At 44.2% G+C, this 27,537-nt stretch overlaps 1 protein-coding gene and 1 pseudogene across 4 annotated transcripts in view; both read right to left on the reverse strand.

Moving 5' to 3' along the window:
- pleca (plectin a) overlaps positions 1–27,537 on the reverse strand; it is a 144,364-nt gene that overhangs the window by 60,418 nt on the left and 56,409 nt on the right. The window contains exon 1 of one of the 4 annotated variants that reach the window (XM_076301711.1): positions 12,869–14,103. The exons of 1 other annotated variant lie outside the window; for it this stretch is intronic. In XM_076301711.1, coding sequence (XP_076157826.1) covers positions 12,869–14,060 — 1,192 coding nt within the window. In that variant the 5' untranslated portion in view covers positions 14,061–14,103. Of the gene's footprint in view, positions 1–1,378; positions 1,512–7,704; positions 7,831–12,868; positions 14,104–27,537 lie in introns of those variants that run through there. 2 more of the 4 variants (XM_076301714.1, XM_076301713.1) reach the window with 2 other exon arrangements.
- On the reverse strand, positions 14,212–15,129 carry LOC143140433 (small ribosomal subunit protein eS10 pseudogene; annotated as a pseudogene).

The raw sequence follows: 27,537 nt of genomic DNA on the forward strand, positions 1-27,537 counted from the left end.
TGTGTCTGCACACAAACGAGTATCCATAGCAAAAAGCATCGTCATGGTAACTGTGATTATTGGTTACAGTGATGTGACATGGTTCTGTCCTAATGACATGCATAAGATATGTCCGTACACTAAGTATCCATACTTAGAGTATATACATAACCAATAAAGCAGGAGTTGTGCACATGTAAGCACATTGTTTAGTACATGTCAATTCTAGCCAACAGTAAGAGTAAAAGTGAGACTCTTCATTTGTCATTGTAGGCATACAACTAAATTGTGCTTGGTATTTCTCAGAAAACCAGCAGCAATATATCAACACAAGATAAATAAACTAGATCAAAATGAGATAGCATCCATTATCTATCCAAAGGCACTTGGACTAGTAAACAATGACAAAAGTACAAAGTATAGAGAGTATAGAAGGTATGGCATGGAGACGACACACCCCTTACAGTGTTATGTCACAACACTCCTACAGTATCTAACCAGGTAAATCCAACAGCTTGAGCCTATACACATTGAAAGTGCTGACAGCTACATCAATAGAAGCCAGAGCACCACATACATCAGGCCCTAAGGGCACCTTCAGTCCTCGGCACTGACCTAGTGAAGGGGGTCATGCTAAACCAGATGGGTCTCAAACAAAAGGGAATGCGGAAAACACTCTAACTCCTGTGTGTGTGTCTGTGTGTGTGTGTGTGTGTGTGTGTGTGTGTGTGTGTGTGTGCGTTTGTGTGTGCATTCCCATGGAGTCTGGAGACGGAGTGGTGTGGTATAATTAGAAACTAAGTCTCAGAGCAACTCCTACTCAACTGCATCAAGAGTAGAAAAAAAGTCAGAGTGTAAATGTGTTTAGCGAAGAAAAAGTCAAAGCCTTGCCAGTGAGTCCTCTAAAAGTTCAATAAAGTACTTTATAATCCATTAACTAAGAACAAAACAAGTGCAAACAAACCCATCTGAATTGTCAGAGCAACTACAAACCTATTCATTCATATTCATTACGAAAGCTTGTGCTTGTGCCTTCTCTTGGACCCAGCATTTACAGGGTTAACCCCCCATTTCCACATGGCAGGAAAAGGGAGGTGGGTGTGTGTGTGTGTGTGTGTGTGTGTGCGTGTGCGTGTAAGAAAGAGAGAGAGACGATGAGTGAGTGCATCAGCGAGCTAACACACACTAAACACGCAGAGAGTAAGACGACGAGAGAGCAGCACAGAAGCGCAAGAAGAATAACTCTAAAACAACACTGTGACAACCAACTTCTCTCTCACTCCAACACACAGTAGTTTTAACCTCTCGCCATACTAACCCTACACCCAGTTTTAACACAGAAAAGACAGGAAAGTTTTTTTGTTGTTTTTTTGTCCAGCTCTGCCGGCCGCTGCCTTACCTTCCCGGAGCTGCCGCCGCCTCTGCCTCCAGTTCCAGACGACTATGAGGGTCAGCACATGCCCCAGGATGACCAGGGTCGGGAACACATTTCCAGGGGGGTTAGCCGGCATCGGGCCTGTCTTTAGACTGGGGACAGGCGGCTGTCGCTCAGCGGTGGGAGGGTGGGGGGGGGTGAAAGGTGAGTGTGAGAGAGCCGGAGGGAGGGAGGGTGTGGGAGGGAGGGAGAGGGTGAGGGTGGTGGGGAGGGAAACGCAAAGGGGTGTGGCGCAGAGAGGACTCCAGGACGCCACCCCCGACAGACCGACAGACACGCGGACGAGCGAGTGAGCGAGCGGCCGAGTGAGTTCCGAGCGACGCCAGCAGGCGAGCGACAGAGGGAGAGCCGGGAGCGAGGAAGCCCCCTCTTCTTTCTCTTTTTTCCTTCTATGACTCAGCCGAGTGGTATAAAACTCCACTCCCCCCTTTCTCTCTCTCTCCTCGTCTTTCACAACCACTGGCCGCTTGCTAGAGTACGTCTGGCTTGCGTTATTTTCCACTCCTCTTCTCCTCTTCTCCTCTCCGCTCTTCTCTGCGGTGACTCCCTTCTCTTTCCAGCTTAGACTCACTCAGAAGTATCTCATCATGTCTTTGGCTTCTGTACTCTGGGAGAAGACTTGCACTTCTGGTGGTGGTGGTGCCTCTAGTTCCAGTTAATAATACATGAGTCTCTCACTCCCTCTCTCTCTCTCTCTCTCTCTCTCTCTCAAAATGTACTCCTAGACCAACTCATGCTGTATAAACATAAGTGAGTGTGTGTGCAATACACAAAGACATCCAGACTCACAAACACTCTCTCTCTCTCTCACACACACACACACACACACACACACACACAAAAGCTGGTCTACACCCAGTGCTGATAAGGACGGTCATTAAGAGCCCTGAACATGAAACCTTGTCCAGTTTATGCGGCACTGTCAGGAAATGTGCTCTTATTTTTGTCCCTGCATTCATTTCATTGACGCACTTCTGCAGAAAATCAATATGATCCCCCAAAACATAAATCAAGCAGTGCAGTCAAGCAGTCTAAAGCCAGTCAGTTTAAAGCCCCAAATTTCATTATATAACACACTCTACCACTAATTTCTTCCTCATGCGCAAACTCCAAACATATGCCCATTCACTCTGCACCAGAGAGGAACATAACAGCACACTGTTTCACTTCCAAACAATAAAGTGTCTAAGGAGCAAGCAGCTCTCAGAATAAATGTGCTTTTTCAAAATACCAAAACAGCACTTAGTTTTCTACGGCACTACTGGAGCATTAGCCCATTGTGAAAGTGTAATCATTTTAAAGGAATTCCCTTGAGGTGGAATTCCTGAGTGACAGTCTCTTCTTTAGGAGGAATGATTAACGATGTTAACTTTTACAACTGAGAGATATTTCTGGCTTTAAGGCGGCCGACAGGTGCCCTATACACACACTTTGCCCATGCAAAGCTCAGGTCGGTATCGAGTCAAGTCTCAGCTGTGCCCTCGTATCAGGCCAGCGTGCAGGAGGGGAGACAGGGAAGGGAATGGTTGGGTTTTCTGTACTTGCAAAACTAGACCAAGGGGGCAAACATTATTTAATCAAATGTGCTGTGCAGCGCTGCGGTGGATACAGGGCACCACAGCCAGCTGTGTTTGTTTGGCGACACAAGATCAAACATAAGCACATGCTCACACAAATTAACTCAGACACATACACACACACACACAAACACACACAGAGTGTGTGTGTGTGAGAGAGAGAGAGAGAGAGAGCACATTTAGAGGACACTAAACACAAGACAAAAACGATCTGAAGACTTAACACATGACAAAACCCTTTCAAAGGTCACACCACACACACACACACACAAACACACACACACACACACACACTACACATCAAACTCATTGGGGGCAGCATAAGAGAGAGACTTTCTGTATGACGAAACAAATGTCACAGAAACCCAACACCGCCACGAGTGTGACCCTCTTTGGTGGAAAGAAGGGGGGTGACATTACATGGTCACGCACAGCCCAGTTAAGGGCCAGGAATAAACCCTGACCATTGAACTCATGCTGCACACGGCACATACAGTAGGAGAGACGCAGAACAGAGAAGAGAGGAGGAATGCTGGCAGCTGGACACCGTAAAAGAGTGAAAGGTGTGGGGGTCACGGTCTCACCCAGTGAAATACCGTCGGGGTCTGACCACACACACACACACATGTATGCACACTCACACAGCAAACAAACAAACAAACAACCAAGAAAAAAACATCTTAACATCTAAAACAATAAATATTGAACAAACACACTAAACAGATACATATGCATATGGTACATAACCTGCACAGGCTAATAGTGATTATCAAATACTTAGCCCTGCCATTCATTTTTAATGATAACCCTTAAAGCTCACAAGCAATTGTGCACATGTTTGCCATTAAGTAGAAGAACCTAAATTCATTAAAAAAGGCCCTTCAAACCATTTGGCAAAACAACACACACCACATCACTGGCTTAAGGAGGTGCTGATTATGGTAACACGGTCCAGGCCATGATTTTCCTGGCAGGCAGACCTGGCCAGGATGACGTTAAATGTGGGTAACAATGCAGCCCTGATTGAGGAGCTACTGACAGGCCTTTCGGAAGCAGCATCTTACTACCCAGCAAATATACACTAATACATTAAGCTGTTATACAATCCTAATATAATCCTGCTGTTAGCGAACACATAGTTACTCATAGGTGCCAACTCTCACGCATTGGCCGTGAGACACACGCATTTGATTAGTTTCACACGCTCACACGCCACACCCCCGATTTCTCACGCTGAAGTGTCAGGTCGGTCAGATGCCTGAAAAATGAGTTTAGCATATCTATAGATCTACCTGTTGAGCCACGGTTATGCTTTCAGAGACGGTGAGAGGGTTCAAGAGCACCCCCTGTCTGTGGAATTTTCTAAATTTTCTCTCATTTGCGATGCTACTTCAGAAGCCATCCCAGGCGCATCCCCCCGCATTTCCCCGGCTTCAGGTATGCTTTGAGTATTATTGAGTATTTTTCACGCTGAAGTGTCAACCTGGTAGGTCAAATACCTGGCAGATGAGGTTCAACTAAACTAAACCTATACATATGATATCACACATCATGTGAACGTGCGGAATCTAAGCTTTCCAATGATATTAGCGCCAAGTTGCTGTGATAAATGGTTCGAGAGAGAATTAACATTGAACCGACGTGCAATTTAGGCTAATATAGGCTATATTGATATAAAGCCTGACATAAGCCATATGCAAACATTCACATCATGCAGATATGGGTACATCCTGAAAAAGGAATAGCATGTAGGCTATAGGCTATGGCCATTACAATGACCAATATATTATCTTAAATAAACTAGCTGAATAACACAGGTGACCACTTCTGCATAATTTCATGGAGTGCTGAAATGTACACACATTTTTTAACATTTCTGAACTGTGAAATGTAGCATATGTTTTTGTGGTTGTGAACTTATTGCAATATCACCATAACTATTCCACCTGTGTGTGCATGGTTATAATTCTGAAGTGCAAAATAGCTTAGGCTACAGCACAAATATTTCCATAAAAATAAGCAAGTCTGACCTCTGAATTTATTTTGAAAGTGCACCTGATTGATGCATTTAAAAGTTAAAATATACAAACATTTCTTAAATTCTTACAAAACACCCACCCACTTTTTAAAATTGTTAGTTTGGACCCCCCCCCCCCCTTTTGCCGTGCGAAATACCAGTGCTGTTTTCAGCATCTGTTTAGTGCTTCATTGTAATTTTCATTGGATTCTCCCATTTGCGCGTAAATCGCTCATAAACTTTTTTTTTTTTTTTGTTACACGCATTTTCCCATTCCGCTTCTGTCACACACACAGTGACAAGTGCCAAATCCCCCGCAGTGTTAAAGAGATCAGTCGTCTCCCTCACTTTTGATAAGGTAAAAAGCCTTATAGGTACGGCAAATAAATAATAACCTATAGGTTTACGCTAGGCTATGTAAAACTCCCCATTAACAGCATCACGTCAATTACCACAGCTAAGACTGCACAATCTCTATTCACTCTGTTGGATATCTGAAGCCAGTTTGTCTACTTAGATACTGTAAATCCTCAAATTATGGCCGGGGTCTTAAGACAAAGTACAGGCCTTTAGGGGCAGGATTGTATTCGAGACAGCCCTTTATTTCTTATGCGAGTTTTATTTTGAGACATGCGTTTCTTGGAGCGGCATACTGATAGGCCTTCAAAAGCATGACATTTTCGGTTTAGTTTGATATTTAATTTACTTTTGGACTGTTTGATTATATTGTTAAATGTTGGGACTGATTGGCACTGAAATCTGGGGAGGTATTTGATGATCACTATTATGTTCCATGTAGTTGAAAGAGTGTCGGGATTTCAAACAAACCATCCGCTTTCATGCGTTCATTGAACGTCCGCGGTGCTGTAATGGAAACCTTATTACGTAGCCAAGTAGCCTATTGAGTTATTTTTAAATTATGCATGATTTACTTTTTATTAATTTCGTAGGCTGCGTAAATTTTCGGATTTTTTATATGTGTGGATTATCTAAGTTAATACTAATGTCTGGAGAAAATTTCATGTGAATAGCCACACTGGAAGTATACTTACTGAAAAAAATGTTGACGTGTTCAATACTTATTTTCCCCGCTGTACATCTGGGCCCAGGGGCCCGAAAGCTCATAATCCGTCCATGCCTGGTCCCTACACCTGAGAACCACTGATGTACGTTTTTTTTACTGTACGGTATAATGCTGAATGAGCCAAACAAAAATTTACGCAGCAAAATTTTGGTTGGCCCCACCAAATCTCACTCCAAGGTTTTTTGAAAAGTTGGCAGCCCTGGTTACTGATATAATATATACAACTTCATGATCAAAGAGTAAAGGAGAGAATGGCAGGATATGAGTCACTCATCATCAGAGACGATGCGAGCCTGATATGATCAGAGGACCATGCAAATAAATTGGCCCAACATCTACTGCCAAAAGGCAGCAGGAGTAACCGAAAACATTCTACAACAATTTCTACTTTAAAATGCCAAAATATCTGTACTAATATCGTGTTCAAAGGAAGAACTTTGATTTGGCATCCGAGTATGAAACTACAGTATATTGACAATAGAAGCTTTTGAGCTGAACTCAGATTTCAGATTAGTGCAGATGGTGTGCAAGATGCCAATGCCTTAAGCACGTGACCAAGTAGAGAGCACTGTACAATACAACTTTATTAATCTCCCCTGAGGGCAGTTGGGTTAGGTGCACAGGCACAGAAACTAACGCACACAGACGTGCCTGTCACTTTGCCTGGGCTCTATGGCACTCTGGGATGACTAACATGGCCGTGGTCGGGCTGCTCTGTTACGAAACAGAGAGCTATGAAATGGTGGAGAGGAAACTGGCACGATCCAAAATGGCAACCATGGGAAACAACCACAGCCAGAACAGAAGGAACCGGCAAACTCCAAAATGACAACCATGGGAAACAAGCACTGCCAGAGCAGAGGAAACCGGCATAATCTAAAATGGCATCACAACACTCTAAAATGGCGCCATGGAACACAACCACAGCCAGAACAGAGGGAACCGGCAAACTCCAAAATGGCACCACAACACTCCAAAATGGCACCACAACACTCCAAAATGGCACTGCAACAGACAACCACAGCCAGAACAGAAGAACCAGTAATGGCACCATATGACTACCACTACCAAAACAGTGCCCCCTGGAGCAAGATTATAACACCATGGCATGAGATGCCATAAAAGACAGAAGGGGTTCCCAAGATGCACATAAAATGGCCAGTCTTAAGACCTCACAGTTCTCTCAAAGCACTTCCCACAAACAACATGAACTCCTTGAACCAAGTAGTACCCTATTCTAACATCTCTCATTATGACAGCTACAGGGCAGATTTCTGTGTTTCATAATAGCCAAGAAATGCAAAATGAGATATATCTGTCAGATCAAAATAGCATCAACAAACACAAACATAACATTTTGGAAAACATGTCACACACAGGATTCTGTGCTAAAAAATCCAAAATCCACAAAAAGCAATTAGCAAGTTGGAGGCCACAGACTGACGGTGCACACATGCACATCACATGGGCCAAGAACCAAACCTTCCTCTAGGTTGAACCCCCTCTCTCCCTCCATCCACCCTGCAACTGGTGCCACCCCCCCATTACCCCAATTACCCTCCCATAGCCCCACCCTGAACACGGCCGGTCCCAATCCCAGTCTCCCACCTACCGGCCGCTTCCACAGGCGAGAGTGGTGACGGACTCTGGAGGTAGCCGTGGCTGCGAGGTTGGCGGCCACGGGCGCAGCAGCAGCAACAGAATCGGCGGAGACACCGGTGCATGATGTCTGTTCCTTCCTGCCCCAAACTGACCTTCGCGTCTCAGAACACACTGACACTAACGGCGAACACGCTGTCTGACCTCACGATATTGTGTTCTGATTGAAAGCAGAGGGGCGTAGAGCAGGGAGGAAGAGATTCAGAGAGAGAGAGAGAGAGAGGGAGGGAGGGAGGGAAAAGGGAGAGAGAGAGCTGAAGAGGGGGGAGAGAGAGAGACCATGTGTGGAAAGAGAATGGAAATGAAAAAAAAAAAAAAAAAAAAAAAAAAAACCACACACACACACACACATAACAACCCACAACTCCAGAGTTGCAGTTATGGGATGGAGAAAAACTGTACTTTTCGCAATTTTGTTCTCAACTGTGAGAATGCCATCCCACTGGGGTAGCATTATTCTGATACCGAACATCTGGACGTGGTCCATGAACATAATTGTCTACAAAAATACACACTCACACACACATCACACAACCACAGACATGGTTGTACAGTTACACACACACACACACACACACACACACACACACACACACCACTAAATTGTTGCATTTTTTTTTTCAAACACTGGAGAAAACGTGTGGAAAATGTAGCTTGCCCATAGAGCGAGGAGGCCCTTCTCTAAGACAAAGAGCTCCTTTGAGAGCCATAAAGTCTGCTCAGCAGCTGGAAGGAGCCTTGTGTGTGTGTGTGCGTGTGCAGCAGTTGACTTGAATGCAATAAGATGGATAAGAAGAATCTAACCAATTATCTTGCAACTATGAGACACACTGACATACCGTTTGACAATCATGACTAGGGACTGGTGCTCTTGCAATCACTCCTATAACCATAATGGCACTATCTCAGTTGTCTACATATACTTATCATGTACAACGTCACTTCAAGTTATATTATCATTTTTGCATATATCTTATTAATAAAGTTGATGTAAACTGTAATCCGTACATGAAAATTGTAAGTATAAAAGAAAGAACTGAATTCTGGGTATGCTGTAGACAAAGGCATCATTTCTTACCCACAATGCTTTTGGCTACTGCTGTCACTGGAAAAGGCCAACAAGTGACATTGGATCGCTCTTATTTACATGACACCAGCCACAGGAACGTGTGTGTGTGTGTGTGTGTGTGTGTGTGGTGTGAGCACATGTGTGAATGCATTTACAGGCAAATGTAAACACCATGTTAAACCACATTAGTGAATTTTACAAGCAGTTCATGAAATTCAACACAGACAAACACACACACACATCGATGACACACACAGGTACACACATAACTAGCAGAGCACACTCTTTCCCTTTCAGATAGTAGATTCTAGAACTTTCAGCTCTGGGATGGATCAAAGATTAGGTTTCAGACTAGGACCAAATCTGTGGTTATCAGAGGCTTCTCCTCCCTATAAAGCCACACCCGAGCTGTAATCTGACACAAGAGGACACTAACACTGCCATGTGTCCCCAGATAAACTCTCCACACCTTGAATATGAGATAAAGGCAGCCAATCCACAACCACCCACCACCTCCACCCCGCCCCCCCACCTCCACCCCCACACACACACACCCACTCTCCTGTCTTCCTGAGGCCCTTTCCCCAGTCATGAGATGAATAGATGTCCTACCTTGGCCCTGGTGGATCAGATCCTCCATGAAGTACCTGCCATCATCCCAGTGCATGACGCCTACACAAGATGCTTTCTCAGAGCAAAATAAAATAACAGTGGTGATAAGCTGTGCTTATAAGATGTGACTCAAGAAGAATTTCCCTATTTCATCTGCTGTTCTCAGAACAGTGTTCTGAACTGCTGAAACTGTGGCTTCCTGTAGTAGTAGGATGTGTAAGACTAAGGGTGGCAACTCGTGTGATACTCCCCTCGCCAATTACAGTAGGCTACGAGTAGGACCACACTCCCGTCTCTCTCTCTCTCTCTCTCTCTCTCTCTCTGCCCGTTTCCAGAGCAAAAAGAAAGAAAACGACAAAAATAGGAAGGAAAAGATGAATGGCGCTCAACTTAACCACTCTCAGATCCTCTGCTCTGTTGCTGACTCATTTATCAGCACCCTCGAGAGGAAATTTTGAATGGGGAATGCGAGCATTCGAGGGAAACACTGAAATAACAGCTCCTTTCTACTCTTTAATCGAAGCTTTGATCGGGAGACCAGCTCACTGGAAACTGGCTACTTAAAGCTTAAGGCGTGGGCTGAATTAACTTTAATGTTTTCGAGCACGGGGGGTGGGGGGGTGGGCGGTGGCATACTACACTAACAGTTTCCATACTGGATCATCTGCAGGATCTTGTGGGGAGACTTAACCATACACACACACTCACACACACAACCATTCTCTACCACACACACCCACACACGCACAGACACTCAACCATCTCTTCCACCCACACCTACAGACACACACATGTACACTTGACTACCCCCCCCCCCCCACCCACCACCACCCTACACACACACACACACACACATGCACAGAGCTTACTCTGAATTTCTTAGAAATACTCCCTTAGTAACACTGTGTGGAAACGATTCTTAGTCACCACAAGGTGGAACTCTTGAGTGTGTTACTGATCTCCAAGGAAACAGGAGCTCCTCCACTGTGGCAACTTCCATCACATGGCATGACACATGTCATATCATAATAATTGCTTTTCAGTAATAAAGTCAGTATTTTTTCAGTAATAAAATCAGTAATAAAGAAGAGTTAACTACCTTACAACTGTTAACTACTGTAACTTACTGTACTAATGCTCCAAAAATTACAGTGAGCAGACAAATTTCTGATGACAGTCCTGATGACAGTATTGGTTCTGGTAAATTAATTTAGTGTGGGAGACAATACTAATAAATACACAAAGGAGGATCATATTAACAAAGACAGATATCTCCATAAAAGTAAAAGATTAAGAAAGTGGATCTGATGGATGCTCTCAAATCAGTCTCAAATCTTAAGTATAGCAAACAATACTGTTTGGGAACCAGGACAACACATGCCAATCAAATGCTTCTGGTAGCAACACCTGCAGGAAAATGTTAATGTTATTAAAGTATCAGTAACAGAGAAGGTCCGCACACTTGCTCTCTGTTTTTTCATCTTCGTCTGATGAAAAGCCGAAGGGCTCGAAACGTCATGTGTGTTGGGGATTGAAGTCAAATAAAAAAAATTAAAAAACGAAGAGCAAGTGTGCGGACCTTCTCTGTTACTGGATCTTGGACTTTTGGCTCCTGCACCGTAATTTTGATGTGCGCACGTTCCCAAACTGAAAATTTTTATTAAAGTATGCCATTAAATGGATTCAGTCACACTTCACAACAGCTAAATTTTGCTATTCACTGCTTTTTGGCCATTCTGTGCATTTAGCCAAATATTGAAAACACAGTGTACAACCACAGAGAGAATCACCGGGTCATATTTTACATATCTCCAACCGGTCACTGACGAGCAGAATTGAGAGACTGATAAATCACTAGCTAGATAGATAGATAGATAGATAGATAGATACTTTATTGATCCTCAAGGGGAAATTCAAGCCTCAAGGGGAAATTCAAGCTAGAGGTAATAGGGATTTTTAACCTGTGTCAAGTGTCAAAATATTCTTTAAAAATGTCCCTTGTGGGCATCCATCATCTCCATCATGGCTATAGAGTGTCAGTGACTGATGTCTTTTTATCTGGTTTAAGATCAGGGCTGAAACTAAAGCCTAAAAACGAAAGAGCAACTGGCCACAGTGAATAACAGAATACCAGGCTGCAAGCCGGGGCTCTCTTATGTAATCCCTCTTCACAGCACCATGTCTGCTCTCTCTCATTCTTACAGGCACGCACGCACACACACACACGCACGCACACACACACGCACGCACGCACGCACACACACACACACGCACACACACGCACACACACACACACGCACACACACGCACGCACACACACACACGCACGCACACACACACGCACACGCACACACGCACACGCACGCACGCACACACACACACGCACACGCACGCACGCAGGCACGCACACACACACACACACACACACACACACGCACACACACACGCACGCACACACACACACACGCACACACACACGCACACGCACACACACACACACACGCACACACACACACACACACACACGCACACGCACACACACACGCACACACACGCACACACACACACACACACACACACACACACACGCACACAAACGTACACACGCACGCACGCACGCACGCACGGACAGACGCACGCACACACACACACACAGCCCACCCACAAATGACACATGCACACACACACATACGACAATATTCTCTTGGAACCTCAGAACATGGAGGAATCTGGAGAGGCATGTAAATATTTACAACACATACTGTACAGATCAGCTCAAGGGCTTATTCGGTGATGCTTACACAGTCTGTGTGTGTGTGTATGTGTGTGAGTGTGTGTGTGTCTGCATATGCATGTGTGTTAGAGAGTCTGAGAGTGCATGTTCATTCTGTGCACGTGTGTGTGTGTACAGTACGTGTGTGTGTGTGTGTGTGTGTGTGTGTGTATGTGTGTGTGTGTGTGTGTGTGTGTGTACAGTACGTGTGTGTGTGTGTGTGTTTGTGTGAGTGTGGTTGTAAAGGCAAGCGAGGCAGAGTGAGTGAGAGAAACTTTTAGTAGTAGTAGTTTTCACACATCTTGCTCCATTCCACTCTGAACAAACAACATACCACCTCAACTGGTTTCAGATGGTTTGATATTCAGATATTCTATTAAAAAGCTCTCTAACTTTTGAAGTCAACATTCAGTGCTGCAATTGCTAAGGAAATTTTTTTCAGAAGCATCAAAAATGGTTCTCAGGCAAACAAATACTCTATTCTAAGCGTTAAAATCCCTGTGTTTGGTAAATGTATGCTGTATGCACAAATTCACTATATACGCACGCACGCACATACACACACACACACACGCTTGCACAGTGAAAACAGGACTGGCCCCATAGAAAGAAGGAAAGAGAAAGGGAGTGTGGGTGGGAGGGCTACAGAACATGCTCTCTAACCTTCTTGGAAATCTGACCAGCACTTCTTTCCCTCCTCCTCGTCCTCCTCGTGCATCTCTATGACGACATCCTTGTCCAATGGAAGACTGGAGGAGCTCAGCTGTGTGGCTGCTGCAACGTCATTGGTCTCTTCGTCTTGACCCCTGACCTGTTCCTCCCGCTGTGGTTCCTCCTCTGTCCCTTTGCCCAGACCAAGCTTAAGGGCGGGCAGGTGAGGGCAAGTTCCCATGGCTTCCACTGAATCTTTTAGCTCCAGCATGGATGCTGCCTCCATAGGATGCTCTTTGGCTGGGGGCTCAGCATCCTGCTCCACTCCCTGTGAGGGCTGGATTACATTTACAACAGGATGGTGGATGGTGGAGTCCTCTGGTGAAGGGATGATATTTACATCAGCATGTGAGATGTCAGTGGCTTGCTCCTCAAACTCAGAGAGATCCACGCAAGCATCAGTCATGGGAGAGAGGAGTGTAGCATCAGAGACTGTCTCCAAGGATTTAACAGTCATGAGTGACACCACATCTTCCAAGGCAACTGAAGTTATGGGTGACGTACTTGTACTCGCCTGCACTGGTGTTTCTAGGACAGCAAGTTCAGAGAGATGCTCAGTCTGGATGTGGGGAATTGTAACATTCACATCACTAGGAGATATTTTTGGAGCATCAACTGCCTGCATCACATTTACTGCATCAATGACCTTCATGACCTCTACTTGTTTGTCAAGTTCTGCAGATTCCTGTACCTGCTGCAGACCAGCCTCTTTATTAACCTGCTCATCCCCTTTGGGTTCATCATGGATTTGGAGCACCATCAGTGAATCATCTGCAACAGATACTTGTGGGATGTTCTCAGCCACCACTGCGCACTCTGAATCAATGGTTTCCTCTAAAACCATCTTGACATTTGTATGTGTTGTTTGTCTGGTAAGTTCTTCAGTATCTTCAGCCACCAGTATCTTCTGCAGATCCTCTGTCACCTCTTCAACCAGCTCTTCAGCTTCAGACTTATGATAGATAATGGGGGAAGTAAGGGAGGCATCTGAAACATCCATCATCACACATTCTTTAGAAAGCGGTTCCTCAAGCACCTTCATGGTCTCTATTTGTTTTGTTTGTTCTTTGGGCTCAATTATCTGCTGCAGAGATTCTTGGACTCCCTGACAGGCATTTTGTTCTCTAACAATATGGGGGACCATCAGTGGACCATCTCCAGACTTCTCTACCTCCGGCTGAACTGCCCCTTCTTCAACCAAGTCTTTTGGTTCATTGATTTCATCCCATATATCTGTAGGCTCCTGATCATTGGTGATTTTCACGTCCTCTTGAACTAACTCAACTGCTACTGTCTCACTCACTGGCTGTGGAGCCTCAGTTTGGGCATTAAATGGATTATCTTTTACCGCCTCCACAGGTGAAGCAGGCATGTCCATCTTTACTGTTTCACATGGACTTGCAATGGACTCCTCAGTTGGAGCAACTACTGAATGAGATGCTTTGATATTTCTGCTTGTTTTCCAGGGACCAGGCATTGCAGCAACTGAAATCTTCTTGTGTTCTTCAAATGTGATGGGCCTGGAGGTTTCTGACTGCTGCTGTTGTTTCCTAATGACTAGTTTGGCCTCCCTGGTTGCTGAATGAACAGGTCTAGTGACCACATTGTTGGGTGTGTAGGAACCTTTAAAGCCCATAGCCATCTTCTCAAGCAGGCCATCATGTTCTTTGGGGAGCGATTTTTGTGAACGGTACCCCTGGCGATCCAGTAGATCTTCCTGATGCTCTTCCTTGGCTCTTGCCTTGGGGACAAAAGAGGTAGGACCCTTAATTTTCTGCACGTGGCCTGCTCGATGGGTTGGGTGCAGGGTGGACACTGAGGATCGGACCCTCTGTAGGGTAGAAGGGACGATCTCTGGTGGGAGGTGCAGGAACTCTCGGACATGAACAATGCCCTCATTGGTGAGGTACCAGTAGCTGTGTTGCCAGGCAAAGGTCTCCCTGACGAAGCCCTTGGATTTCAGGGAACCCATTGCTCGAATCACCTTGATGTTGGATATGCCCTGGACGTCGGGGTGCATACACTGGGGACGCCTGTCCTTCCTGGCTACCATGACGCCGTCCCGGAAGAGGACCTCATAGATGGACCTCAGGTCATCCAGAGGCATAAGCATTCCAGCCACCATTTTGCCACTCCTGGTTGTCAACTATGACTAATACCTGATCACAGAACACCTTGATAAGCTACGAGCATATAGTTATGATGAATGTCGTTGGCTCTCTTCCAGTTGTTTCTCTTCGTGCCAGATTTGTCCAATTCTCTCTATCTCTGTTTTGCTCGTCGTCTGTATTTTCCACAGAGAGCTCCAGACAGGAAAGTGCTTTGGAAAGGAAAGAAATGCCAGTGAAACCTGTACTCTCCTTGGAAGGCTCAGCAAGGGACTGGGCTTGCTCGTGCACAGACTGGAGTCGGCATGGCGATAGAGTGGAGCAGAGAGGTGCCGCCACCACCCCTCCCACCTCGCTGGCCGCCAGAGGAAAACGAGCTGAGGGGTGTGTCCACAGCAAAATCGGACGAGATGAATGAGGGAGAGAGAGAAAGAGAGAGAGAGTGTGTGTGTGTGTGACAATTGAACAGGAGAAAGTGAGTGAGAGAGAGAGAAATGAATAAAAAGTGGAGTAGAGCATGAGTAATCCACAAGAGTTCAACACACACACACACACACACACACACACACACTCTCTCTCCATTGCAGAGATCTAACTCCACACACACAAATCACACACACACATACTCTCCATTGCAGAGATCTATCTCATCTCACACAATTTGTTTAAGCAGAAGCTGTTAAAACCATCACTGGGTGATGTCTGTACTGTATGTTGCCTCAACAACACTTGGTCATAGACAGTGATTCTGTCAGAGATGTGGATGGTCTCAACTGCTAGAAATGGCCACAGTAAATCTCTTTAGTTTCATTAAAATGGAATCAACACTAGAACTGCAACTACAAGAATCTGTAAAGAGCAGATACAATACACCAAGACCCCAATAGCAGTATCTGAACATGGGTCATAGGACTGCATGTTCAGCATCTGTGATCGGATTCCCATTTTGCCCTTTTCCAAGCATCTGTCTCCTAATGTCTGATAGTTTGCAGCACATGGGTGGCTGAGCACATGTGGGTGTATGTCAAACTCAACATGTGTAAGGACAGCCTGTGAGAGTGAGCCTGAAGATACCGCTATTATCTTTCACACATTTTCCATTCAGTCTCCAGGAATCCAGATGGTACGCTAAGTCAAGATTTAATTCAGTCTGAATGTGTGAATGAGAAAGAAATCGCAGCATCACTGTAAGCTGCCACACGCATGTATGTTCAGACATTTGATTAGGACTTGTTAATAATGGATTACAACATAATAAATAATAAAGGAACAAGGTTTAATCCAACATTTGACCGCATTAAGAGCATCATCAATTCACCATTGTAAGTATTAAGACTCACAATAGAATGTTTATCAGTTGGCTTGCTGGAAGCAACAGGGAAAAAATAATAAAATAAGTAATGTTTTTTTGGGGAGATACGAGAATACAGTAATGTCTGTGGCTGAGTGGCCTAACAAGGAGTTGTCCCAGACAGTAGCTGATTATGGAACATCATCATGCAGTTGTCCTGGTTATTAGCACACCAAGAGCTCTTCATAGCCATTACAACAGTGTTGCTCTGTCTCTAAAAATAAGAGAGTAATGTGAGGTGCTTGAGATCTCCTGATTCCTTCCCTCGAGTGTGATTAGGTTAGCTGCCCCTGTATGGACTGTGCTGGTGTGGGAGGCCTAATCAACAAGGAGCAGACAGCACACACGCACAGGTGGGAGTTTTCAGTTATCTACCAACACACACCACACACAGACACAGACAGACACACACATGCGTGAACACATATGCGTGTGCACACACACACACACTTATCTGCACCCTGCTACTTGAATTTCATTATCCAGCTCTACTGTACATCCCTTTTTACTCACTGCGATCCTCTGATGAACGCTGTGTCCACCATCCATTAATGGTAAGAGGACACAATCAAGACTTATCTCATCGTTGGTTCCTCGTTGGTAGAATGCGTTGCCTAGTGTTCTGCGTTCTTGTGAAAGTTCTTGCGACATAAGACTTATCTGTTCACCCTACACTTAACTAATGAATTCCCTTATTCCCTTACTGAGTTAAGGTTTGTATGTTCATGTTTTTTGTTAATTATGAAAACTCATAATTTTGTTTAAATTAATAGTTGATATTGTTGTTATTATAACTATCATGCTTAAAGCGATGGTTCGGAGTAATTTCACCCTAGGGTCCTTTGCACTATGACCCCGAGCCAAACACCCTCCCAGAACCTGTTTTCCCTTGGTCGAACCCTGGTTGAGTAGCGCTGTCAGAAACGAATGAGTTTCTGCCGTCGTAATGGTACCAACTTTTATCTCGTAAATTACCCCACTAATAAAGCCCTGAATGGTATGAAACTTCTACAGTAGTACAACTATGTTCTTTACTCATAAAACGAGGCATTGAAAAGTTTGTAAATACACCAGGAGTTTATTTAAATAACACTTGCCTGAGGGATGCTACATCTGCTACTATACCGCTGCGTCGACGTTACTTCCGTGATTTGGGAAAAGCCCGTAAAAGTCCTGGCAGGAAGTGATTACACGTTACATTAAACGTTTTTTGGTATATCCAGTTTTTAATATTTTTTTTCGAAGTGTTTACAACTTAGTGTTAACTAATAATTGTTGCAAACTGGTACTATGAACAAAATATTAGTGCATTCCTGGATCTACATCCTTATGCATGCTTCCTGCCAGGACTTTTACGGGCTTTTCCGAACAAAATATTAGTGCATTCCTGGATCTACATCCTTATGCATGCTTTATGAGTAAAGAACATAGTTGTACTACTGTAGAAGTTTCGTACCATTCAGGGCATTATTAGTGGGGTAATTTACAAGATAAAAGTTGGTACCATTATGAATGCCAACTTTATTTGAAACTATAACTTTCAATGAATGTAAGTACTATAAGTTGCTTTGGACAAAACGTGTCCATAAACATAACTATATTCAAATACACACACTGTACCAGCCTATCTACACACACAAAGCACAAACAAACATATTTCCATGCTTAAACGCAAACACCCACATGCATGCACACTTGCACACACACACAACCATGTAAACACAAGAACAGACACTCACAAACACACACACACACACACACACACACACATGTACAAAAAGACACACACGGTATGAATACGCACACATATGTACACTCCCTGTCAGGAGAGGGTACTACCTAGTGACACAGCCTCCAATAATAGACCACTGCTGCATGTGAGGGGCTGGGGTAGCTGTATAGAACATATCCCTTTTCCAAGTGCTCCACCACCTAACCGCTCTAACTTGTCTCCATCACACACACTTCAACATGTCAGACCTAGATGAGCTCACAAGAGCCAAAATGTAACGCTGGGCAAATGAGTACTTCTGCTTGTCCATTAGAACCCCACTGTAAGTAGTAGGCCCAGTATATTATTGTAGTTTATTGTTGCTGGAGTCATGAATGCCTGTACAACTGTGCAATTAGATTAGAACGGATTTAGACTGGTGTGATGATGTGGACAGGACATACTGACACAAATACAGAAAAAGTAAAAAAAAAGTAGTTTTACTAGTTTACTAGTTTTAATAGAAATTAGTTTAATTTTAATGGACTAATTATAAACTGGAGAGATCATTGGGTAATAGGTCTGAATGGGACCAGGATCACTGGTCCAACACAAGGGAAACACAATGAGTTACAATTGTATCCATAGAAACAAGGAACATATAAATGCAAAGATAAATATTCTACAATGTGCATGAAATTAAGTACGTAGGCTACGTTTTCATACCATTTTTAGAGGTTAGTGGAAATGAGCTTGATCACAAATTTTTCTTTAACTGGGGTCAGGACAGACATTGTGGAATGAAGTTGCATTTTAGTCTGATAATATTCACTGATTGATTGATAATCCTTTATTGTCAGACAATGTCTCAACTATTTGGAAGATCAGATGCATTTGAGTCCGAAATGACAACATGTAACAACTTTTCACTTTTTGAAGCATCTCCCCTTTTTTATTTTAATTGCATTATCATGCATTCAGATAAAAATAAAAACACCTAAGCTACTGTTTGCAGTCTTGAGGTCCTGATCGGACCACCCTGCGAAAATGTAAAATAATCTTCTACATCTGCTACTGTATTCACCACAAACAAGAGTTAGCATGCTTCCAAGCCTTTGAACAGTGCAACCTGTACTGTTCTTGGCGTTTGTAAGGATTTTGCATGCCTTTTCTGCAGTTAGATTGCAATTTGTCCACTAGAATTCCTTACTGCTTGTTTTAACCTCTTTTTTACCTCTTGCATACTAAAACGAGCAATACTGGTTTGGATCAAATTTTGTCCAATACAATTCAGCAGTCCTCTGGTGAAGGGCTGACATTTACATCAGCATGTGAGATGTCAGTGTCTAGCACCTCAAACTCAGAGAGATCCACGCAGGCATCAGTCATGGGAGAAACGTGAGGGTGGAGCGTGCCATCAGAGACTGTCTCCAAGGATTTAACAGTAGTGAGTGACAGCGCATCTTCCAAGGCAACTGAAGTTATGGCTGACGTACTTGTACTCGCCTGCACTGGTGGTTCTAGGACAGCAAGTTCAGGTAAATGCTCAGTCTGGATGTGGGGAACTGTAAATTCCGTAAATTCCTGTACCTGCTGCAGACCAGCCTCTTCATTAACCTGCCCATCACCTTTGGGTTCATCATGGATTTGGAGCACAATCAGTGAATCATCTGCAACAGATACTTGTGGAACATTCTCAGCCATCACTGCACATTCTGCATCAATGGTTTCCTCTACAACCATCTTGGTATCTGCATGTGTTGTTTGCCTAAATACTTCAGCATCTTCAGCCACCAGCAACTCCTGCAGATCCTCTGTCACCTCTTCAACCAGCTCATCAGCTTCAGGCTCATGATAGATAACGGACGAAGTAGAGGAGGCATCTGAAACATCCATCATCACACATTCAAGCGGCTCCTCAAACACCATGGTCTCTATTTGTTTTGTTTGTTCTTTGGGCTCAAATATCTGCTGCAGTGATTCTTGGACCACCTGACTGGCATTTTGTTCATTAACAATTTGAGAGACTGTCAGTGGAGCATCTCCATCGGTATATATTTCTGGAGCATCTTGCTCTACTTCAATGGTTTCTTCTTGTTCTGTTTGTGTGGTAAGTTCTTTAGACTCCTGTACCTCCTGCTGACTTGCCCCTTCTTCAACCAGTGCCACCAAGTCTTTTGATTCATTCTCTTCATCCCATATATCTGTAGGCTCCTGATCATTGGCGAATTTAATGTCCTCTTGAAATAACTCAACTGCTACTGTCTCACTCACTGGCTGTGGAGCCTCAGTTTGGGCATTAAATGGCTCTTCTTTTACCGCCTCCACAGGTGAAGCAGGCATGTCCATCTTTACTGTTTCACATGGACTTGCAATGGACTCCTCAGTTGGAGCAACTACTGAATGAGATGCTTTGATATTTCTGTTTGTTTTCCAGGAACCAGGCTTTGCAGCAGATGAAATCTTCTGTTCTTCAAATGTGATGGGCCTGGAGGTTTCTGACTGCTGCTGTTGTTTCCTAATGACAGGTGACTCTTGTTTGGTCTCCCTGGTTGCTGAATGCGCAGGTCTGGTGACCACATTGCTGGGTGTGTAGGAGCCTCTAAAGCTCATAGCAGTCTTCTCAGGCTGGCCCTCCTGTTCTCTCGGGAGTTTTTTCTTGTATCGGTACACCTGCCGATCCACTAGATCTTCCTGCTCTTCTTTGACTCTTGGTTTGGGGACGAAACAGGTGGGACCCTTAATTGTCTGCACATGGGCTGCCCGACGGGTTAGGTTCAGGGTTGATGCCGTGGACCGGACCCTGTGCAGGGTAGAAGGGACGATCTCTGGTGGGAGGTGCAGGAACTCTCGGACATGAGCGATGCCTTCATTGGTGAGGTACCAGTAGCTGTGTTGCCAGGCAAAGGTCTCCCTGACAAAGGCTCCGGACTTCAAGGAACCCATCGCTCGGATCACCTTGAGGTTGGATACACCTGGGACGTCGGGGTGCATACACTGGGGACGCCTGTCCTTCCTGGCTACCATGACGCCATCCCGGAAGAGGACCTCGTAGATGGACCTCAGGTCATCCAGAGGCATCAGCATTCCAGCCACCATTTTGCCACTCCTGGTTGTCAATTATGACTTAACACCTGATCACAGAACACCTTGATGAATGTCGTTGACTCTTCGTGCCTGCTTTGTCCAATTCACTGAGAGCTCCAGACAAGAAAGTGCTTTGGAAAGGAAAGAAATCACAGTGAAACCTGTACTCTCCTTGGAAGGCTCAGCAAGGGACTGGGCTTGCTCGTGCACAGACTGGAGTCAGCATGGCAAAAGAGCAGAGCAGAGCAGAGAGGTATCGTCACTGGCCCTCCCATCTCACTGGACACCAGAGGAAAATCAGTTAAGGATCAGTTAAGGGGTGTGTCCACAGCAAGAGCAGGAAAGATGTGTGTGTGTGTGTGTGTGTGTGTGTGTGTGTGTGTGTGTGTGTGTGTGTGTGTGACAAATGAACAGGAGAGAGGGAAAAAAGTATCTGCACATGAGACATAGGACTGTATGTTCAGCATCTCAGATTGGATTGCCCTTTTCCATGCATCTGTCTCCTAATATCTATTGGTATGCTAGAAGTGGGGGGCTGAACACATGTGTGTGCATGTCAAACTCAACATGAGTAAGGAGGACAGCCTGTGATAGTGAGCCTGAAGAGACTGCTATTATCTTTCACACTTTCTCTAGTTGGTCTCTAAGAACGCAGAGGGTACGCTATGTTGAGATTCAATGTAGAGTGATGAATCTATGAGTCGAGAAGTCAGTTTGTAGTGAGGAAATTACTAAACAAGCAACCAAGCCTTTGTTCTAAACATATATATATATAAATCACGCTTGTCAATTTATCTCCATCTCCTACTCCATCCCCTACTTTTGAGTATGTAAATGAGTGTGTGCATAGGGTGTGTTTGTTTTTTTGTATATGTGTGCTTGTGTGTGTGTGTGTGTGTGTGTGTGTGTGTGCGTGTGGAAGGGGGGTAATGGGGTGTGTGTGTGTCTGTGCGTGTGTGTTTATCTGTGTGTGTCTGCGTGTGAGTTTGTTTATGTGTGTGTGTGAGTGTGTGCGTGCCTCTGTGTGTGCATGTGCATGCGTGAGTGTACATGTACGTGTGTGCTGTGTTTGTGTGTGTATTTACGTGTGTGTGTGTATGGAATGTGTTGACATGGCCCCTGGAGACCAACATACATAAAAATGTGGTCCTCCTAGGCCCTACAGTTCTCGAGACAGAAAACTGTGTCCGCCCTACCCTCATTTCAGGGTGTCCAGTCCGGCGGGGATAGGGCGACGGATCAAAACAAAAAACAATGGTTCCATCATGTCATCCTTGTTGGGCTACATGTTGACCAATAGAGCTTTCAGACATACGTGTAAGACCGGAGGTTCTGCGGATGTTAAACGGTTGGGCCGTATATCTGAACAACATAAACGGTCATATTAACTGCTAACTTAGCTAGTTGTTCTACAGCTCCCCTCCACTCGACAACCACACAGAGATTCTGTAATGTGCGTGTATGTCGTTCACACATAGGTCCGTATAAGGTCAGTATAAGGTCCGCAGGTTAGCATCATATCTGAATCACCCGAAGGGTAGGACCTTCGTTTGACAAACCTCCGCATAAACTCGGAAGGTTATATCTGAAAGGCCTTCAAGTTTTTTTGCACCCCGGTCTTTCAGTGTCCCGGGAATCGTTGACACAAAATTACAAAAAATAAATAAATAAAAAAATAAAAAAAATCCGGAGGGAAAAAAAAAACTCTGACTAAACCTATATGACCTTCACTTTGCTGCGCGGCGGTCATAATAAATAATCTCCTTTTGGTAGATAAGAAAATATAGTAATGTGTGTCCCTGGCCCAACAAAGACTAGTCCCAGACAGTGGCTCATTATGGATCATCATCCAGTTGTCCTGGTTACTACTACACTGCCACAAAGCAAAACTAACCTTCATAGCCATTACAACAGTGTTGCTCTGTCTCTAAAAATAAGAGAGTAATGTGAGGTGCTTGAGATCTCCTGATTCCTTCCCTCGAGGGTGATTAGGTTAGCTGCCCCTGTATGCTCTGGACTGTGCTGGTGTGGGAGGCCTAATCAACAAAGAGCAGACAGCACACACACACAGGTGGAAGTCATCAGTTATCCACCAACACACACACAGACTTCCGCTCTCACTTATACAAATACACACACTGAACCAGCCCATCTACACGTGTGCGCACACACACACACACACTCACACACACACTTCCATCGATACTCACACATGTGCACATACTGTATGCATGCAAATTTGCGCACACACAACCAAGTATACAAAAGAAAAGACACACACACACACACATGCACAACCATGCACAAAAATACACATACGACATGTACACGCACACATACAGTATGTACAGTACACATTCTTTCAGGAGTGGGTACTACCTAGTGACATAACCTCCAATAATAGACCACTGCTAACTGCATGAGGGGGTCGTGGGTGGTGGAAGAAAGACAGCTGTATATGGCACCCACCCAACACAGAGCCTCCAGAGGAGAGAAGAACATATCCACCTTCCAAGTGTTCCACCAACTAACTGCTCTAACTGGTCATTATCACACCCTCATCTTGTCAGGCCCAAATGTGCTCACAAGTGCCACAGTATATTGCTGGTCAATTGAATGATTCTGCTTGTCCTTTAGGACTGTATTAGTAGTAGTAGCAATATCTTACAGTACGTTGTGTTATTAGACTGGGACTGATTTAGACTGGTCTGAGGATGCGGACAGGACACACTGACAAATATAGGAAAAGTAAAACAATACCAAGGAAATCAGTTTCATTTTAATGGACTAATTATAAACATTGGGTAATAGGTCTGAATAGGTCCATGACGGAACACTTTCATTAGAGATCACTGGTCTAAAGGACCAACACAGGTGGGGCACACTGAATTACAACTGTATCCATAGAAACAAGAAACAAACTAATGCAAAGATAAACATCCTACAATGTGTTTGACATTAAGTACATAGGCTATGTTCTCATACCATGTGCAGAGGTTAGTGGAAATGAGCTTGACATGATACAAGATTGAGCATGATCACATATTTTTCCTTACCGGGCATCATGACAGACATTATGGAATCAATCTGCACTGATCTGATCTGCATCTGAGACTATTCATTGATTAATTGATTTATCGATCATGCTTCATTGTCAATTTCTCACTTTCTGATGCCTGTTTTTTTATAGGCAACTAGTGCTAGTAGCATCTTATTATTCATGTTCACTGGGTATAGTCATGTAAAAAATTTTTTAAAATAAGCTTCTGCAACTGCATCACCACAAACAAGAGTTAGCATCATGAATGCAAACTGTACTGTTCTTGGCGTTTGTGTGGATTTTTGCCTTTTCAGTAGTCAGATTGCAAGTTTTCGACCAGAAATCCGTACTGTTTCTTTTATCATCAAGCCAAAACAAGCAATAGTGGCTTAAAGCAGTATGTATATCCAATAAAAAGTAGCTTTTTTCCAATAAAAGCAAGCCATGCTTCAAGTAAGACAGTGTTTTTCAACCTTTTTTGTGCCACGGCACACTTTTGACATTTAAAATGTCCCACGGCACACTAACATCCTGTGTGAAGAAAAAATAAACATACCATAGCCTAAAATTTCAAATAATACACAGATATGGCCTTATTATGGCTTCTATGCAAGACCTGCTCAATAAAACAAGCGCCCTCTGTTTCATTTGTAGGTGACTATATCTAATTTAATTGTTGTTATGAACTGGATATGTGATGATTCTGTGAATACTGGATATCGGGCCTCGTTGTACAATGCCTGGCTGCATACCACAAATAGTGCAATCATACAATCAATGAGAGCATGTGGTTATAAATTCTTTGATGCAACAGTTGCTTTTCTGGACCAGTGAGTGACATTTGGGTAATTTTCTGCAGCACACCTGATGATCTCTCACGGCACACTAGTGTGCCCCGGCACAGTGGTTGAAAAACACTGAAGTAAGAAGTGTTGCTGTGGGTCAGACTGTCCTGGCTTGCATGGCATGCAAGTGAGAAAACAGAGTGTGTTCTTCCACCACAGGCAGAATGTCTGCCCTCTCTCTGCTGACCCTACTTCACAAAATGGAAGACAAAAAAAAGCCCCCGTAAATAATTAAAGGACCAGTATGTAGGAAATATATGGAAAATAAATTGCAACCATTCCAAAAATGATCACCATATGTTGTCAGAGAGTAAGGAAACAAGATGAATTGAAGTACAGTAATGGCTTTTTTGGCAACATAACTATAACCCATATAAACCTGTAAAAAAAATGATTTACGGGGCGGAATCTCTCGGAATTTTCGCTTATGTTTTGAACTACGATAGGCAGGCAAATTACCAAAAATATTGTTTGATAAAACAAGTAACCAATTATATGGACATTGGAGGAGCCTTCCTGAGATGGCGACATCTTCGTCAAACGAAGAATATCAAGTCTGACGCAAAGCTGGCCATATTTCCCCTCGACAGGTAGGCTAAAAACTTCATCTGCATCGCTAACTTCAGCTAAATATGTTACCTTGGTTAGAGAGGTATTTTTTGTTTTCACTGTTTCCGTAATGTGTAGCTGGGTCATGGTTGGAGAAATGTTAAAGCAGCTGCAGGTCAACTAATGTTAGCTAAGTCTTCATTACATCTGGCAACCCAGAAGAGGCTCGCGTCTAGGCAGTCTTCAGAACGTTCACCAGTGTTTTGATTTTGGCCTACAGAACGTTCGATAACAACCCTACAAACCGCTCCTTTAAAGAGGAATTTAGAACTGGGGAGGGAAAGAACTCCGAGATTCATTAGGCGCCAAGGAAGTTGCCGTTTTGGCATTATACGCTCTACTCCCCACAAGGCTTCAGAGCAAATCATCTCAACTCGGTGTGAATGCGGAAGAGCGTCTCCACAGCGCCACTCGAACACAAAGGGGCTCCTCTCAGGAGAGTCGAGGGCCATAAAGGATATCCAGCCGACCAGCCTACTGGGCTAGCCCTGTGGGGGGGACTTCCATCAGGGGCTTCCCGCTCCATACCCAGCATGCCTCCATGTCAAGGGACACAGGACATGATGTCGTGCCTCACTCACACACACAAACACGCTCACACACACACAGCAGTCGAGCCGGGGGGTGGGGGGCGCACAGTCTTTCGAGAGAGACAAGGCAGGCACTGTGAGGGTGGGTTTGCGCAGGCGCCACCCACCATGTATCATGTCTCTACAACAAAATGAGAAAATAAAACCACACACAAGGGAGATAAAGACTCTCTTTCAGTGTCTGTGGGTACATGTGTGTGAGTTGGTCTACTTCTGTGCATGTGTGTGTGTGTGTGTGATGATATCTGGTGATTATCTGGTGATACACTGAAGACTGCCAACCCGCCACACTTCCCTCCTTATTCTACCATTTAAATCACATTTTCCATTAGCAGGAAGCCTGCAGGGGAGACACTGAATCACAATGCACAGTTGTTCATTTGAAGGCCACTGCTCTTCTATAAGATTAGATTGCTCGACGAGTAAACCACAACCACACACAGTAGAATAGTTAAATGACTCCAGTCACCGTGCCAGACTGTGGCAGACTGAGGCTACAGGTCTCTCCTCTGTAGAACAATGCAAAACTTTGTGGAAAGCTGCAGATCCCAGTATGGATCTATAAGCACTTGTAGCCGGGCTACAGCGAGCATGCAACTGAAGCACCCCGTTGGCGGAGCATATACTGCAACAATTAGCTTCCACTATATTCAATGGAACTGGCAACGCCAGACGTGACAGTGGTGGGCACATTTGAAAAAAAAATTAGACCAGTCCTGTACAACTATTTTTACACTCCGTGAACAGAACACTTCAGTGGCACCCCTGGTGTGGGCCGGCTGTTAGTCACTATCAGGTTCTCCAGAATTGCAGACACTGTAACAGTTAAAGGGGAACTTGGCAACTACTTCAACGTAATAAACCCGTTTAGAAATCATTTGGATGGTTAAATGACCTGTTCCGGTGAAAATGGTGACTTTTCCCGCTGCCCCTAGCGTCCCCAGACGGAAAACCAACCTTGCAACATTGAGACTACCGTCACGGAAAGAGAAGTGAGAAACAAGAAACTTGTTTTAAATCGTGTTTCTTACCTTGTAACATCCACATTGTCTGCCGAACTTATGCTAACCGTTTTGCTAGCTTGTAAACAAATCCATGTACTTTATCGTTACCTTTTTCCACAGTTTGAAATAGCATAATGCACAATTTCTCCAGCAGAGGGGGAAATCCTGCCAAGTTTCCCTTTAAGGGTCATTCACACCAAGAACGATAACATAACTATAACCTTAACAATAAAAGCGTTCACACTGAACAACGATAAACAAAGTCTCTCCTTGTGT

Source organism: Alosa pseudoharengus, unplaced genomic scaffold (genome assembly GCF_046254945.1).
Source record: "Alosa pseudoharengus isolate Yale_2024_CS ecotype anadromous, Long Island Sound unplaced genomic scaffold, YU_APseudo_1.1 YU_APseudo_1.1_scf_23, whole genome shotgun sequence".
Taxonomy (NCBI): Eukaryota; Metazoa; Chordata; class Actinopteri; order Clupeiformes; family Clupeidae; genus Alosa; species Alosa pseudoharengus.